The sequence below is a fragment of the Hemitrygon akajei genome, chromosome 30 (assembly GCF_048418815.1).
Source record: "Hemitrygon akajei chromosome 30, sHemAka1.3, whole genome shotgun sequence".
Lineage (NCBI taxonomy): Eukaryota > Metazoa > Chordata > Chondrichthyes > Myliobatiformes > Dasyatidae > Hemitrygon > Hemitrygon akajei.
The window spans coordinates 10632038-10651008 of NC_133153.1; the positions used below are offsets into that span (position 1 = coordinate 10632038).

The window sequence follows — 18971 nt, forward strand, 5'->3', positions numbered from 1 at the left end:
AAGTATGTTTGACATAACATCTCCGCTGGCATTCCGGATCAAAGTCAAGGCTGAATATCCTGAGACAGCCACAAAAGCACTGGAAACGTTGCTTCCATTTCTAACATCATATCTCTGCGAAGCGGGGTTTTCTGCAACGAAAACTAAATTGCGGAATAGACTGGGCATAAGGAACCCCCTTTGAGTATCACTCTCTTCCATCACCCCTTGATGGGTCCGTCTTGTTGCAGGGAAACAAGCCCAGGGCTCCCACTGATTCAGCGATATTGGTGTATTGCAATCATTTTATATGTTCATACGAGGAAAATATGTGCTGTGTGTTTAATATCCAAACATTACTTAAAATGTCATGATGCTTTTGACTTGTAAGTGAGTTATAATTGACTTATCATTATATTCACGCAAGGAAAATATGCACTGTGTTTAATATTAAATTTGTTAGATAAACCCTTTTAGAAACAAGAGTGTATTAGCCACTTATAAGTGACTTATAGTTGGCTTATCACCTATATTCCGATCGTGATTAACACCTCCCCACCTCCCCCTCACCATCGGCCGGACCGCAAGAATATTGTCAATATTAAACTGATCCGCGGTGCAATAAAGGTTGGTGACCCCTGCTCTAGAGAATGTTACATGAGCAAACCTGTCACGCAGCTGTGCGAGGAGACATTGAGGCATTTGGTAAACCACTTGTCGGAGTTATCAGTTTAAAGGAGCATCTTAAAAGAGACAGAGAGGCTTAGGGAGAATCTAAAGCTCTCACCGGCCCTGACCACCCAGTATACAGAGGCTGGTATTTCCATGGCTGTCTTTTGCCCGTTAGATGATGGCATTCTCACCTGGCATGGAATTCAGTAACACTCTGACGATGTCCTCGTGTCCCTGATGAGCAGCAATGATTGCAGGGTTTTCGTGACTGGGCTCTTTCGACAGTTCCACCTGTGCCTCCTCCAGCAGGTAGCGGACCACGTCCACGTCTCCATTCGAGGCAGCGACGGCCAAGAGTTCACACTGGGAGATGGGAGTGGAAGCAGTTAGACCCGCAGCAGCTGAGCAGTAAGCAGGCAGCCTGCGTCCCTCTGTCCCTGCCTAGCCTCTCGGCAGCTTAATGCTAATTTGTTGTTAACCTGCTTTCCCCTCCCCTCTCATTTTGCCTTTCGTCCCCCCTTGGAAGCTACACAAAGAGTAAGATGTGCAAAAATGGTGGAACCTCTCTCCAAAGGGACACTAGGGAACCATACCACTTTACTTGGGCAACAGCCCAGCATTGCTTTAAAGGCTCCCCAAACAACGCCGGAGGAACTTAGCAAGTCCTTGTCTATGGAGAGCAATAAACTGTCGACGATTGGGCTGAGACCTTTTATCAGGTGTGGAAAGGAAGAGAGCCGAGAGGTGGGAAGAGGGATCTGCAGAATCTCTCGTGCTCCTGATTGTGATGAAGGGCCCTACTTGGAATCAGTTCTCAGAGTCAGGGAGTCACATAACCTGCACATAGACCCTTCGGCCCACAGAGCATTAAGCATCCACTTACACTCATCCCATTTTACATTCCCACCACATCACTCTGCCTCTGACCTGTACTATGGGATGGGATGGGATGTGGGAGGACACCAGATCATCCAGGAAACAGTGTGTTGTCTCCTGGAGAGCATGCAAACTCCACAGAGGCAGCATCAGAGTTCAGGAGGTGAGGCGGTGGGATACCAGCTCTGATGGCCACAGACAGTTGGGGCTGAATGGCAATACGCTCCTTTTGCCAGGCCTGATGGATCCTTCAGAAAGCCCAAAGCCCATCACCATGACAACTGGCCCCAGTTAGAGTCAAACCACACTGCAGAAAAAGACCCTTCAGCCCGCCGAGACAATACTGACCACTGAGCAACCATTTACACCACTTCTCCACACACTTCCATTGACTCCTTTCATCGATACTACCCCTCACCTGCACTCCAGACATCTAACTACCAAGTCACATGCCTCGGCATACGAGAAGAAACCAGAAACCATGGGGAATACGCAGAGAACATTCAAACTCCACATAGACAGCGCCCGAGGTCAAGATCAAATCCAGGCTGGTGGATTTGCAAGGCTCTACCAGCTGTGTCACAACTCTTAAGAGGGGAGAGGTCAATGGTGTAAAGGCCAAGCCACATGGAAAATTTAGTCACGAGCAAACTGTTCCCCTACCCCACCTAAACCCACTCAGTGACAGCTACATCCAAGGGTGGTTGAGTTTCATTCTTCTGGTAGTCCAACATCAGAAGATAAGAGACTGAATTATAGGCAGAGACTAGGCAGGCTAGGACTTCATTCCTTGGAGTGCTGGAGACTGAGGGGTGATCTTATAAAGGTGTATGAAACCATGAGGGTGTGGATGGGGTGAGTGTACTCAGTCTTTTTTCCCTAGGGTTGAGGAACCAAGGATGAGAGGGCACAGGTTTAAGCTGAGAGGAGAAATGTTTATTAACAGCCTAAGGGGCAAACTTTCTTTTACACAAAGGGTGGCATGCATGTTGAATGAGTTGTCGGAGGAAGTGGTTAAGACAGATACAACAATAAATTTTAAAAGAAAGTTGTATAGATACATGGATAGGAAAGGTTGGACGGTTATTGGCCAAACACTGGCATATGGAACTAGCTTGCATAGGCTTCTTGGTTAGCAGTTGGTTCGAAGAGCATGGTTAGAACATAGAACAGTAAAGCACAGGCCATTCAGCCCACAATGTTGTGCTGAACCAGCTAAAGGGAAAATCAAAATACCCAAACATTAATCCCTCCTACCTACACCATGTCCATATCCCTCTAAATTCCTCACATTCATGTGCCGAGCCAAACATCTCTTAAAAGCCTCCAATGTATTTGCCTCTACCACCATACCAGGCAGCACATTCCAGGCATCCACCACTCTGAGTAAAAAACTTACCCCTCACATCCCCCTTGAAACTACCTTCTCTCACCTTCAAAGCATGTCTTCTGGTGTTAGATATTTCAACCCTGGGAATCAGATAGTCTCTGTCCACTTTATCTATTCCTTTCATAATCTTATAAGCCTCTATCAGGTCTCCCCCTCAGCTTCCAGTGCTCCAGAGAAAACAGTCTGTTTGTCGTGATAGAACATGCCCTCTAAACCAGGCAGCATCCTGGTAAACCTCTTCTGCACTCTCTCCAAAGTCTCACCATCCCTCCTAAAGTGGGGCGACCAGAACTGTGTGCAATAGTCCAGATGTGGCCTAACCAGAGTTTTATAAAGTTGCAGCATAACCTCTTGACTTTGAAAGTCAGTGCCTCAACTAATAAATTAGCCTTCTTAACCACCTTATCCACCTGCTCTATGTCCCAGACAAAGAATGTCCAAGAGCTTTGTGATTGGGCAGGCGATTCCCCCAGGATCCTGGGGCCCCTCCAATCTTTGATCCCACAGTCCAGAATGGTTGCCTCGAGCAGATAGGTGCTGGACTGTTGCAGGGGCAATGAAGCATAGTAACTCCTGCCACCCTCTGGCACTCTGCTGGATCCAAACAGCAACCAACCCTCAGGAACGTAATTGTTACATCCTGGGAAAGTAGAAGCAGATGACAGGGAGGGCAGTGGAGGTTGAACCTCTGAGTATTTGAAAAGCAAAGGGAGGAAGAGGTCTGATAACTCCTCTGGGGCCCACAGCCGTAGGGTTAATTCCTCTATGGAGCATCAGTGGAACCTGCAGGAGATCTGATATCATCTGTCATCTGCCCAGTTCTAAAGCTGTCTGAAAAGGGACAGAAGCAATACGTGTTAAGTGTGATGAAGACCTGGCAATAGCAACTCCCATTATACTGTGTAACTTCCACATCAGTCCCGTCCCCAGGAAACACCACGTGGTACACGAGGAACCTCCCATCTCAACACAACTATGGTGTAGTAGAAGGTGCCACATACAAGAAAGGCTGTTCAGCTGGATCAGGACCTAGAAGGAGCGACCAATTAACTTCACTGCAGCTCCTTCGCGTCTTGCTCGCCATTCTCCTGAATAAATATCCCTTTGCTTTCCACAATTTAAACTTCTTACCTTCTCTGCACTGCTGCCAGATTCCTCACAAAGGAGCCGTGTAAGTTGTTGAGCTTGTTCCACCTCCCCAGCACTGTAGGCTGCCTGAATGCTCTGCAGGGCGAGGCACTGATCGAAGGGTGGGCTCCCCAGTCCGGACTGCTTACTTCCCATAGTCTCATCAGCAGTCCCTGTGAAAAAAGGCTTTGATCAGATCTTGCAGTGGCTGTAATTCACATCTTCAGACCCAAAAAGGACAACACACCAATCAACCAACCAATCAAGCACAGGGGACCAAATAGCATGGCCTAAAATTATATTATTGTGTTCCACACCACGTAATTTCCGGAAAATGATTGGTCACACCATGTGCTGGCAGCCACCTCCCCCCCAGAACTTGGTTCCAGGTTGTCCATACCCATGCCCAGAGTGTTCCAAGGCCACTGGGTGCACAGAGAGCTCACGTCTCCTGCAACCATTGCCGCACACAGTGCTGTCGTGTCGTCCCAACAGCAGGGTCTGAAATGGAAGGAAGTGGCCAGCTTCACTTCACTTACTTTGCTCAATGCTGGCAGCTTCATCTTTTACGTGTTGGTGAGGATTTCCAGCACCACTAGATTTCCTCATTCCTCTTCCCCTATCTCCTTAACTCCTCTCACCAACTGATCACTTCAAACCCTACAACATCCTGACTCCACCAACTGAACCCACTTCCCAACTAATCACAATGACCACAATCCTTATCCTAACCCAGCCCACACTAACCACACGCCCCTCTCGAAACAACCGTGAAGCTTCCCACAAAACCAGCAAAACCTTCCAACCACAAGAGTCTCTCTGAGCAGTCTGGACCCTACTCTCATCTCGCCCAAACTTCAATCCGCATCATCAGTAAGACCAACCCTAACTCATTACATTTCTATCCTTGCCCCCTTCATGATTTTGAGCAGATCTGGTTTGCCACCAAGGACCCTTGCAAAATTCTGCAGATGCATGTCAGAGTATATTCGGCGCTGTCAACGTTTCGGGCCGAGACCCTTCGTCAGGACTAACCGAAAGGAAAGATAGTAAGAGATTTGAAAGTAGTGGGGGGAGGGGGAAATGCGAAATGATAGGAGAAGACCGGAGGGGGTGGGATGAATCTAAGAGCTGGAAAGGTGATTGGTGAAAGTGATACAGAGCTGGAGAAGAGAAAGGATCATGGGACGGGAGGCCTCGGGGGAAAGAAAGGGGGGGGGAGCACCAGAGGGAGATGGAGAACAGGCAAACAACTAAATATGTCAGGGATGGGGTAAGAAGGGGAGGAGGGGCATTAACGGAAGTTAGAGAAGTCAATGTTCATGCCATCAGGTTGGAGGCTACCCAGCCGGTGTATAAGGTTTTGTTCCTCCAACCTGAGTTTGGATTCATTTTGACAGTAGAGGAGGCCATGGATAGACATATCAGAATGGGAATGGGAATGGGACGTGGAATTAAAATGTGTGGCCACTGGGAGATCCTGCTTTTTCTGTGGGGGATGGAGGTATATAGGGACTGGACCGTTTTCACCATGGACGTCCAGTCCCTATATACCTCCATCCCCCATCGAGATGGTCTCGAAGCTCTTCTCTTTTTTTTGCATACCAGACCTAACCAATTCCCCTCTACCACCACTCTCCTCCGTCTAGTGGAATTAGTTCTTACTCTCAATAATTTCTCCTTTGGCTCCTCCCACTTCCTCCAAACCAAGGGTGTAGCCATGGGCACCTGTATGGGTCCCAGTTATGCCTGCCTTTTTGTTGGCTTTGTGGAACAGTCCATGTTCCAAGTCTATACGGGTATCTGTCCCCCACTTTTCCTTCGCTACATCGACGACTGCACGCATGCTGAGCTCATCGACTTCATTAACTTTGCCTCCAACTTTCACCCTGCCCTCAAATTTACCTGGTCCATTTCTGATACCTCCCTCCCCTTTCTTGATCTTTCTGTCTCCATCTCTGGAGATGGCCTATCTACTGATATCTACTATAAGCCTACAGACTCTCACAGCTACCTGGACTATTCCTCTTCCCACCCTGTCTCTTGCAAAAAGGCTATCCCCTTCTCACAACTCCCCCGTCTCCACCGCATCTGCTCTCAGGATGAGGCTTTACATTCCAGGACGAAGGAGATGTCTTCCTTTTTTAAACAAAGGGGCTTCCCTTCGTCCACCATCAACTCTGCTCTCAAACGCATCTCTCCCATTTCCCGCACATCTGCCCTCACCCCATCCACCCACCACCCCACTCGGGATAGGGTTCCCCTTGTCCTTACCTACCACCCCACCAGCCTCCAGGTCCAAAGTATAATTCTCCGTAACTTCCGCCACCTCCAACAGGATCCCACTACCAAGCACATCTTTCCCTCCCCCCCCTTTCTGCTTTTCGCAGGGATCACTCCCTACGCGACTCCCTTGTCCACTCATCCCCCCCATCCCTTCCCACTGATCTCCCTCCTGGCACTTATCCTTGTAAACAGAACAAGTGCTACACCTGCCCTTACACTTCCTCCCTCACCATCATTCAGGGCCCCAGACAGTCCTTCCAGGTGAGGCGACACTTCACCTGTGAGTCGGCTGGTGTGGTATACTGCGTCCGGTGCTCCCGGTGTGGCCTTTTATATATTGGTGAGACCCGACACAGACTGGGAGACCATTTCGCTGAACACTTACGCTCGGTCTGCCAGAAAAAGGTGGATCTCCCACACATTTTAATTCCATGTCTCATTCCCATTCTGATATGTCTATCCATGGCCTCCTCTATTGTCAAAATCCAAACTCAGGTTGGAGGAACAACACCTTATATACCGGCTGGGTAGCCTCCAACCTGATGGCATGAACATTGACTTCTCTAACTTCTGTTAATGCCCCTCCTCCCCTTCTTACCCCATCCCTGACATATTTAGTTGCTTGCCTGTTCTCCATCTCCCTCTGGTGCTCCCCTCCCCCTTTCTTTCTCCTGAGGCCTCCCGTCCCATGATCCTTTCCCTTCTCCAGCTCTGTATCACTTTCACCAATCACCTTTCCAGCTCTTAGCTTCATCCCACCCCCTCCGGTCTTCTCCTATCATTTCGCATTTCCCCCTCCCCCCCACTAGTTTCAAATCTCTTACTATCTTTCCTTTCGGTTAGTCCTGACGAAGGGTCTCGGCCCGAAACGTTGACAGCGCTTCTCCCTATAGATGCTGCCTGGCCTGCTGTGTTCCACCAGCATTTTGTGTGTGTTGTTGTTTGAATTTCCAGCATCTGCAGATTTCCTCGTGTTTCATGTTTCAGGAACAGTTTCTGCCCCTCTAACATCAGATTTTGGAATGGTTCTTGAACCCATAAGGACTATTTTGTCATTCCCCTTTTTCACTATTATTTATTTATTGTAGATAATGATTTGTGTTTTGCATCTTACCATCCCTGTAAAACTACTATGATAACATCCTGATAACACCCAGTCCTTACCATAATCCCAATTCACCTGTCAACATCCTTGCCATCTTACCATAGTCCCAACTACTTCCCAACCAAGCCCTATAATCATTTCTGCTCATAATCCCCTCTCCTCCTCTCCCATCCAATCAACTGCCACTACGAACCCTTCAGAGTGGCCTTTTTCAGCCTTTGTGATAAGCAAGCCCGTCAATCACACAAAATGGTTTTGCTCTCAGATCACTGCTGGGGCTTTGCACTTCACTTCCCGCCGCTGCCCGTGAAGGAGCTTGTACGTCCTCTCCGTGACTATGTGGGTTTTCTCCGAGTGCTCTGGCTTTTTCCCCCACAGTCCAAAGTCGCATCAGTCGGGAGCTTAATTGGTCATTGTAAATTGTCCCAGTATTAGGTTAGGACTAAATCAGAGGTTGCTGGGTGGTGCAGAAGGGACTTTTCCACACTGTATCACAATAAATAAATAAATAGACTCCTTATCTTCTCCCAGCACAACAACACATAACTAAATCTGGTGCAAAGTTTCACCAATGGTGTTCAGGTCCCGTGTGGCATCCTGACACTGTTAGCTTTTTGACTTTGGGCTTAAAACCAATCAGGTGAATGGGATAGACATTTCCTTGAGGGTGAGATCATACGTTTCATAGGGACCAAACCACAGCAAAGAATTCACCAACACAAGAAGTTCTGCAGATGCAAGAAATACAAAGCAACGCAGACAAAATGCTGGAGGAACTCAGCAGGGCAGAGGCATCCATGGAAGAGAAAAAGAGTTGACACTTCAGGCTGAGGCCCTTCTTCAGAACGGAGAAGGAAGGGGGAAGAGACCAGAAACAACTGTGGGGGGGGGGGGGGGAGAGGGAAGGAGGATAGCTAAAGGTGGTGAGGGAAGCCAGGTGGGTGGGAAAGGTAAAGGACTGGAGAGGAAGGAATCTGATAGGAGAGGGGAGTGGACCATAGGAGAAAGGGAGGGGGGGGGGACTCCGGAGGGAGGTGATAGGCAGGTGAGAAGAGATAAGAAGCCAGTGTGAGGAATAGAAGAGGGGAGAGGAGGGAAAAACACCAGAAGGAGAAATTGATATTCGCACCATCAGGTTTGAGGCTACATAAATGAATATAAAGTGTTGCTCCTCCACCCTGGGGAGCACAGAATTGCTGAGTAAGCTGGTTAGAGTCACAACACTATTGCACAGAAACCTTCACCCCTGGGTTAAGGATCTATGGAATCTCAGCTTCAAGAAATGTGTTGACGCAAGATGTTATAATGTTGATATTAGAAATCTGGAGCAAACTCCACTACCCATTTCCACATGACCTGCTTGTCCTCAGCTTCCTCCACAACACCTCATATTCCACCTGGGTAATCTACAACCCAACACTGGGTTCCTCAAATTCAGTAACCTGCTCTCCCCACCCCCACACCACTTTCTCTCACCTCCTGACCCACCCAGGTCCTATCACACACCTTTCGTTACAAACCATCCTGCCTTCCCAGTCTCCATTTCTCTCCCCTGCTCTTTCTACTCCATCTGCCCTTAACCTGATCTCACCTCCAAATAAGTCACCTATTTCCTTTTCTCCACTCACTGTTCCCATCTGCCCACTACCCTTGCTTTACATGGTTCCACTCTTCAATTTGCTTTCTTATCAGATTCCATAACCAACACCACCACCTATCACTTCCCAGCCTCTGTCGACGTATCCCGGCTTCTCTCTTCCCTCCTGACTCCATGTGCCAATCAACCTCTCCTCATGTGGATCAACCTATGACCCACCATCTCTTGCCCGGCACATCCCCCCTCACCTCTTTACATTAACCATCTTCCTTCTACCTTTCACACCCAACAAAAACTTTTTACCTGAAGCATCAGCTGTCCATTCCCTCTATGGATGCTGTATGATGTACCAAGTCCCTCCGGAAGCTCACCTTTTCCTTTAGAAAATGTGGCGTGGCTTCAGGAGGCTGTACTAACCCACCACTTCATGCCCAGAAGTGCTGGTACACCAGCTCTTTGGCCCTTACGTACTGTTCTTCAGTGACAGCATTTGAAAGCAGCGTTTGATGTTGCTCAGGTGTGTGCTGCCAGGCCTCAATTCGGTGTCACAGATGCCTCCGTTTCCAATTTGCCACATTGCTCGACAGCAGATACAAACATACTGAGGGGGAGCAGGAGAAGACCATGCATCCTTGACTTTGCTCCGTTATCCAATGTTTAGAATTTTTAGGATTCTCTTTTAGCTTATCAGCCAGAGATAATTTGCATCCTCTTTTACTCTCTTAACTTCCTTCCTGAGTATACTACTACATTCCTCCCCCCCGCCACCTCCCCGGGATTTGTTTGATCCCAGCTGCCTATTCCTGACATATGCCGTGACCTCGATAATCCTCATCAGCTAGGGTTCCCTAATCGTACTAGTCTTACCCGTCCTCTCTGCTCAACTCCATCTTCCCATCGGTCCACAGTGACCTTTCAACCTCTTGCCCATTCTGACCTACTGAATACTGAAAAACCTGGAGAGCGGGTACGTGGAGAGGATGCTTCCATGAGTTGGAGAGACTAGGACATGAGGGCACAGTCTCAGAAGTAGGGATGTCCCTTTAAGAAATGAGATGAGAAAGGTCCTCTTTTGCCAGAGGGCGGGCAACCTGTGGAATTTGTTGTTATTGAGGACTGGGCAGGCCATACCATTGGTCATACTTAAAACTGGTTCTTGATTGGTGAGGCAGTAAACGGTTAGTGGGAAAAGGCAGGAGAATGGGGTTGAAATAAAAAAATTGCCAGAATGCTGGAGCAGCCTCAATGGACAGAATAGCCTAACTCTGCTCCTGTAAATTATTGTCATACGCTTACCAGGAATCTAATATCCTCCGTTTTAAAAATATTCAAAGATTTCACCATTTATTGAGAAAAAGAATTCCAAAAGCTCGAGATATCCCCAGAGAAAGAGGAAATCATCTCATTTTTATGTTACTTGGGTTATCCTTTATTTTTAAAGTTCCCTTAAATCTAGATTCTCCCACAAGAGGAAATATATTTTCCACATCTACCTGCAAGACCTTTCTACAAACGTTTGTAGATCTTATATGTTTCATTTAGATGCCTGTCTCTATCCAACTTGGACCCACCATCAGATTGACAAGTGATTGAAAAGACACCCCAACAGAGAAACAGATGGTTTTCCTGCTGAAGTTTCACGACTTGGTGGAAAGGAGCTTCTGGCAGCAATTTGAACCTCATCTTCTTCACCTATTGAGTCAAAGATGTAGCAGGTGACCTCAGTGACACCATAACCATGTCAACCAAGAGGTACTGTGGAGCACCCTTTTCAGACAGGAATATCCTCAGAAATGTGTCTTCAGTCTATGTCTGCTATCAGATGACACAGCAATTCTGGTTCTAAGCAATGGGTCTACCACAGGCCCAACTCTGGTGCAGAATGGAACTAAACAAGGCTGTTGCTTCACCACAACTCTTCCACAGCCTTCTTCACCACACTTTTCCTCGCTTCCAGCAGCTAGAGTGGGAAAGTGTTCAACCTTCGCGTCTTCCATTCCAGAATATTGGTCACTCTCACCCTGACCAATGAGCACTCAAAATGGAGCAGCGTCCAGGAAGGCCGAACACCCAAGTATCTCTTTGACAGAAGCAGGCAGAAGTCCAATAGAAAGAGGAAAAGCAGTACAGCGGATCTCAAACAACGCTCAGGTATCGAGCACCACCTGTCCATCCCACATTGTCCTCATCATCCACCTCAGAAACCACAGAAATGGAGTGTAAATAAGTGATCCTCAACCCAAGACTTTTTGCATTCTTTGCTTGATAGTTTCAGTTACAATATTATCATATATTTATCATTATTAGTAATGTTGATTATAACAATGAATCATAACCATTAAATCAATTATTTCTTGCTCGACTTCCTGGTTATCGAGGATTGGTTTACTAGTCACAGAAGGTCTCTGAAAGGGAATGTTTACAAGAGGCAGCTGGTTCTATGAAGTCAAAACAGAAATATTCAGGTTTGGCATTATCTGTGGAAAGAGCTAAATTGATAGTAGGGTCTGAAATGCTTCCAGCAGGTCCTGTTCTTGTTTCAGATTTTCAGCAACTCCAGCTTTCAGATAAAAAATATCTTGTCACAATTTCTTTGTTATCTCTGATGGTTATTGCAATAATAATTAAGAGCCTCTGTGTTATTTTGCCTACAATCAAATCCCTATCACTGACTGTAAACATGGAAAGGATTTTAAACACCAAACTCATTTCAAATTTGGGATAAAATGTCCTAATGTGCTTAATAGCTTTGGCTCTTGCCTAAGAGTATGGCCTAACAGTAAACATTTGTTGGGAATTTTCTTTCCCAATAGGCAAAGGAATTCAGTCGAGCCCAGTGAGCTGAGCACAGCACAGCACAGTACTCAAGCAGCAGAGCCAACAATACAGGTCTATTAATTATTCATCCATTCCAAGCCACAGAGACCCTGCTGTAACATTGCAAAGCACATGCGCAACTGTGAGCCTTCCTGTTCACCTTCTGACACACAGCCCCTCGTCACATTTGCCTATTTACAAAATACATGCAAAGCTCAAATCATATTACAGTTCAAAATTCTGACTGTCGCTACGGCGGTTATAAAGTGAAAAGCAACTTTAAACAGGCAACGAAAAGAATGCTGGAACTTGACAGTATACGCACAATGAATAATACATTTCATTCAAATTTCTGTTGATGACCATCATTAATTAAATCAATTCTTCTCCAACTTCAAAATGTCCTGTTATATTTTCATTATTTTACTGCTTCCACACAGAACACTAACCTTGTCACATCTGTGATTCAGTTCACAAACCCCGCCCTGTATATCCGGATTAATGAAGCACATTAGCAGCCACACTATACAATATCCATGGTGATCTTTGCAAAGTATTCCTGATATACAAGAGTCCTCGGCCTCGCACTAGAGATCGGATACAATAAGAGCTCCCCCGTGCGCTACTCTGCTAAGCCTCAGCCAGAAGCTCATCACATGTTTACTCTTTGTCTGGAGATGTTGTGGTTAGTTCACCTCGGCTCTGATTTCCCATCTATCACCCTGCTGCTGTGAGATCCAAGCCTCCGCTGCAGCTCAAGGGTAAAGGTACTGTGATAAATCTCTTCCTCTTTGCCGTGGTGCCTGGCTGCCTCAGATGGAGCAGCAGCCTTGTGGTGCCGCTCACCCCGGCTGCAAATTAGGATCGGCAGTATTCAAATCCCTTGGTCACACTCATTGATTTGAATTAGACGGAGGCTGACATGGATGCTACAGTTACGATCAAGCTATCAGAGACCAAGAACAAACTGAGGCACTCTGTTTTGGTGCTCAGATATCGTCAGACTCTCCCAGGATCTAAAAGCAAAACTGAGGTACTCTTGGGATTGTTTATCACCCAAACATTACTGAATAATACATCTGTAGTCAGGACCAAGTTGGCCTGGGCTTTTTCTGTTTGGAGAGAATGCTCGACTGATTGCTGCCTGAACAGAAATAGCTTTCCCTCCCTCATTTCACCAAAACATGTCATCAAATCAAATATACAAAATGACACAATCACTAGCACACACACACACACATCATTTAAACTGATTACATGCAAGTCCCTTTTCCACTATTTCTCTAATTCTGTCTTTAAGCAACAGCTGAGTCTCTTGATTTGCTTCTGTACCTCAGCACCCGAGGATTAGGGGTCTGGCCTCACCCCAAAGCTGTGGCACATAGACAAATCTGGTCAATATTCCTGTGCGGGCTGGTCTACCAGAGGGGCAATCTTGCAAATGAGACATTAATCCGGGGCCTCGCCATTAGCACTGTTCTGAAGAGGCACCGTTCTAACTTACTGCTGGCGTTCTCCTTAACTATCAACATCCGACGTAGAAGACGAAAAACAAACTCTTAATTCAATATCACATTGTAGTTTGTCATCGCCACAGACAGACACATCATGAACATAGACCCATTGACCCAATGAGACAGGAACATGTCAACGATCCGGGAGTCATTTTTACACTAATCCTACCCTAAGCAATTTTATTCTATCCACACTCCCATCAGCTCCCCCTGACCACCCCAATTCTACCATTCGCCTACACACTAGGGGTAGTTTAGTAGGCAAACCTGTCTTGTTTTGGAATGTGTAATGAAATCACAGGATTCAGAGATAACCCTGGGTCACAGGGAGAACATGCAGACTACAGACAGACAACAACAGATGTCAGTGCTGAACCAGGTCTCTGGCATTGTGAGGCAGAAGCTTTATGAGCTACAGCATAGTGCTGTCCTTATGGGTGCTTGTTATCAGTAAAAGTTACCAGGCGGATCTCAACCTTGTCATGAGTTGGAGGCTTGCCTGCCTCAACGACCCGGAGAACGAAGTTGTCTGGAGTCAGGGCTTTATGCTTTGGCTCTTGGTAGGGTCACCCATGCCAAAAAGGTCAAAGGGCAGAGGCCAGACTAAGAGTGGTCCACCGGTCCTCCAGGTTCAGGGGTTCAACTCAGGGCTAACAACCCGGACTGGTCAAAAAAACTGTTACAGAAACAGCAATGAAGAGTCCTTCTACAGCTGTGTGCGACGATATGAAGAGTCAGATGGAGGACCATCATTGCTGCTTAATTGCCAGCAGCGGAACGGACAGAAAGTAAGTAAAAGTTACCTATAACATTGATTTTGCTTCTAAATATTTTATTGTCTCCAAAACATTTGGTACTTCTAGAAGACATGAAAATTGTGACTTCTTTTCCTTGCTTTTTATGTAATTTTCTTTCTTTTGCCTTGGAGGGAGTGCAGGAAAGCTTCACTGATTGATTCCTGGGAGGTGGGGATTGTCTTAGAGCAAGATTTTCACAGAGTGGGCCTAGTGGTACTGGAGATAAGGCGATAAGGAGGGGGGGGGGGGGAGAGAGAGAGGGAGAGGGGGGGAGAGAGAGAGAGAGAGAGAGAGAGAGAGAGAGAGATAGAGACTCTTTTTGACACATACAAGATTCAGTGTGACCTTGACAGGGTGGATGCTGTGAAGATATCGCCCTTGCTGGAGGCTGAGCATGAGGAGGAGTGTTTTATCAGAGGGAATTCCTAGCAGTCAAGAGAGATGTGAGGAGGGTGGCAGATAGCTAGCTTATTGGAGTGGGGGAATCAAAGGTTCCAGAATTGATTCAAGAAGGTGACATTAACACAGGAAGCGAGGAGTGGCCGCTGCTCCCATTTCTTGTCTGGTATTCTTACAAGTGACGCACTGGGGAACTTACTTCAGACCATGCAAAAAGGGGGAAGCGCTCAGCTGACAGGCGTTGGTTAATACATCTTCGTCATCTTCGGATGCTTACAACTGACATCTTCTCATGTACATCTGCTTCTCTGCACCCACTGATGCAGGCTGTCATTGTGAATATTCGTTTGCAAGAAAAAGAGTTAAAATTTCAGGTCTATAATCTTTCAAAGTTTTGCTGAAGGATCAATGACTTGAAATGTTAACTTCTGTTTCTCTCCCCCAGATGCTGAGTGTTTCCAGCACTTTTGGGTTTTATTTCAGAATCTCCAACATTAGCAACTGCGTACCGCTCCATTTAAAATGCACAGTAATTTTCTATTTCCCTTTCCCAGTCTTCCATTTAATTGCATCCATCCACTGGCTATAAGTGTCACTGAAAGGCCAACATTTATGGCCCATCCCTTGTCCAATCATACTTCATGCAGTGAAAGCTGCAACAGTCTACTGAGGGGTGGGGCGTACCAACTGTTCCCAACATCTATCATGTACCTGCAGGTCAGAATAGCGGACACCTCAGGGAGGGTACAGATATCAGATAGTAAATGATTTTCATAATATGGGTTTACAACTTCCTATAAGTTGCACTTCAATGTCTGTTAAATCTTGTGGCAGAAAGGGGTTCTGTGGGTTGGGATAGACGACTCATCTCTTATAAATTCTCAGAATTCCTTTGGGTATACAGTATTTGGTAATATTATACTGGAAAAGATAGAGGCAGTTTGGTACAGTTGAGCTGTAAGCAGGCCAGCGTTGCCCCTCTTTGTCCCAGTTTTTAAAGATGGGGCCAAGCCTGGCTCCACCTTGGTTCCATTGAAGGGGCCAGGTCTGACTCCACCCAGTCCCCATGGGAGTGGGCCAGGCCTGGCTCCACCTTGTCCCCATGGGAGTGGGCCAGGCCTGGCTCCACCTCGTCCCCATGGGAGAGGGTCAGGTCTGACTCCACCCAGTCCCCATGGGAGTAGGACAGGCCTGGCTCCACCCTGTCCCCATGGGAGTGGGCCAGGCCTGGCTCCACCTCGTCCCTATGGGAGTGGGCCAGGCCTGGCTCCACCTCGTCCCCATGGGAGAGGGTCAGGTGTGGCACCATCCTGTCCCCATGGGAGTGGGACAGGTCTGACTCCATTTTGTCACCCTGGGAGAGGGCCATGTCTGGCTCCATATTGTCACCATGGGAGTGGACCAGGCCTGGCTCCATTTTGGTCTCCTGGGAGTGGGCCAGGTCTGACTCCACGTTGTTTGCATGGGAGGGGGCCAGACCTGACTTGACCCTGTCCCCTACGGGAGAGGGCCAGGCAGGCCTGGCTCCATCTTGTCCCCATGGGAGAGGACCAGTTCTGACTCCACCCTGTCCCCATGGGCGAGGGCCACAGCTGGCTCCACCTTAACACCATAGGAGAAGGCCAAGGCTGGTCCTTCCCTGCAAGGTGCAGCAGATTGGTATGAGCATATAAATGTTTCCTAAAATATAAAACAGGACTGAGATGAAGGGATACCATGGGCTATGGAGAAGGTCAATGCCCACTTTCTGCTCATTTGGTGGAAGCCTAGTAGTGGCTGGTTACCAGCAATCACCCAGCACCATATTATTCAAAGTTCCTTCATAATTTGTTCAAAGTAAAGTGCATCAAAGAGCATATATGACACCATATACAATCCTTACATTCAATTACTTGTGAGCATACTCAATAAATAACCATTATAGAATCAATGAAAGATCGTACCCAACAGTGTATACAACCAGCGTGCAAAAGACAACAAATTGTGCAAATAGAAAATAAATAAATAAGCAATAAATATCAAGAACGTGAGATGTGGAGTCCTTCAAAGCATAGGTGAAGTTGAATGAAGTGATCCTCGCTGGTTCAGGAGCCTGATAGTTGAGGGTAATAACTGTTCCTGAACCTGCTGGTGTGAGTCCTGAGGCTCCTGTATTTTCTTCCTGATGGCAGCAGCGAGAAGAGAGCGTGTGCTGGGTGATGGGGGTCCCTGACGATGGACGCTGCTTTCCTGTGACAACAATTCATGTAGATGTGCTCATTGGGGGGGAGGGGGGGGGGGCGAAGGACTTTAACCATGATGGACTGAGCTATATCCACTACTTTTTGGATTTAAAGTTTATTTTTAAATCATGCAAAGGATTGGCAACTGGCTCTACCTGACAAGCACAGTGGTGGGATCCAATCCGTGATACATCACACCGCAGACTCCTCCACAATTGCCCAGGCTCCACATCAAAGATCTGGGTCATACTCTCCCTAGGGTGAGGGAAGAAATTGGGACTGGCTTTCCCCCAAATACTATAAGAGTAGGAAACACTATTCTTCACCCAAAAGGTGGGATTCAATCCACAGAAGGGGAAAGGATTGGGAATGCTCCTGTCTCACAGAGGGGGAAAGGGAACCTTGGGCAAACAGGGCCTGTTAGATTGACATCTTAGGTTGGCTGAACAGGTGTTTTCTGTGCTGCTGTAGTCTGTGACTCTCAATTGATAATGAGCCAGAGAATGGAAGGAAAAGGGATTTCCAACATTGATGGAAATAAATACACCTAGGCATGGCACACTGCCTTCACCCACAGGTACTGTCTAATCATGTTTACATGGGTTCGAATCAGATCTCTATCTGGACAATACACAATCTGCTCCTTTGTGTGTTGGTGTTAATGTATTCATCAGCTTCGTTGCAAAGAACAAATCATTCACTGGCTGAACAGTGGGAAAAAGACAGAATTGTTTGCCAAAGGCACGTTCCAGTCTACAAGACCAGAATACATTAACAAATGTTATTCAGCCCTTCGAACAGCTGTGTCTGGATGATGGCTGTTCCGTAACACTTAACTCCTCCAGTAGCAAAGATTGATCCGTATTTCATTGCGTTGATTTTGTGAGGATGGAGTGGAGTTTAGGAAGACTGAGAGAGCTTTAAAACCCCACTTACTGGGTGACGTAGTACTTCCTGGCACCGGCTGGTCCTAATGTAAAGGTTGAATTTCTTCTGGACTCTGGACTAAGTGGAATATTTTCTAGTCCATTATCCACCACCCCTATCACCCATTAAATCAGAGAGAATACACACTAATACGCTCAGTGGCCACTGTATTAGATACAGCGGTGGAACCCAGGGTGGACTTCTGCTTCTGGAGTCCATTCACTTCAAAGTTCGATATGTTGTGTATTCAGAGATGTTCTTCTGCACACTACTGTTGTAACACATGGTTATTAGATTTACTGTCACCTTCAAGTCAGCTGGATATTCTCCTCTGACCACTCTCATTTTCACCCACAGAACTGCCACTTACTAGATGGTTTTTTTTTTGTTTTTCGCACCATTCTCTGTAAACTGTAGAATCTGTTGTGCACTGAAATCCCAGGAGATTTCTGAACTACTCAAACCATTCCAACTGGCACCAACAAACTTTCCACATTCAAAATAACTTGCATTACACTTCTTCCCTATTCTGAGGTCTGGTCTGAACAACAACTGAACCCCCTGACCACATCTGCATGCTTTTATGCATTGAGTTGCTGCCACCTGATTGGCTGATTAGCTATTTGCATTAGCGGGCAGGTGTGCCTAATAAAGTGGCCACTGAGTGAATACAATATACATATTTGTCCTCTGTGTTCCTGGGCCCACAACCTAGTCTTTGCAGCCTGGCCTGTTTCACAGGGCACACCCTCCTGCTTTTTCACCCACTGTTTCCTTATGGTCTTCATTCCCTGCCCCCCCCCCCCACCCCACACACACCTTACACCCCAGACATTCTTGGAAAAGAAGATTTTGCAAATAAGTCCCAAAACCCTCTTTTGGGTTTCAGCTTTTCTTTAAGAAGCAGAAGAGCTCAGAGCTAACTTTCAATCTGCTGAGAGCCAAGCTCATGTGTAGTGGGAATGTGTTACAATCTAATTTCCTCCTTACACCATTTCCACTTGGCATTTCTTGAAAGGTCAGAATAAGTTCTCCCTCTATATTTAAGGGAACAGAAACCAAGAACACGTAACGGTGTGTCTTGTCTTTGGAATTTAACCTCTTTTACTATGTTTTAATCCCTTTGCTCCTCCAGACAGGGCACGTTCTGGGCCTTAACTCCTTCAATTGCGTGTTGGTATACAAAGCACAGTCATACCCACAGATACAAATTGCGAAGACTTTAGGAAATGAAGCAAGCAGGACGGGAAGCTGTGAATTAA

The 18971-nt window shown here is 46.8% G+C and overlaps 1 protein-coding gene across 1 annotated transcript in view; it reads right to left on the reverse strand.

Moving 5' to 3' along the window:
- lrrk1 (leucine-rich repeat kinase 1) overlaps positions 1 to 18971 on the reverse strand; it is a 197640-nt gene that overhangs the window by 142756 nt on the left and 35913 nt on the right. The window contains 2 exon segments of the mRNA XM_073032977.1: positions 843 to 1014; positions 4049 to 4218. Of these exon segments, the coding sequence (XP_072889078.1) occupies positions 843 to 1014; positions 4049 to 4218 (342 nt within the window).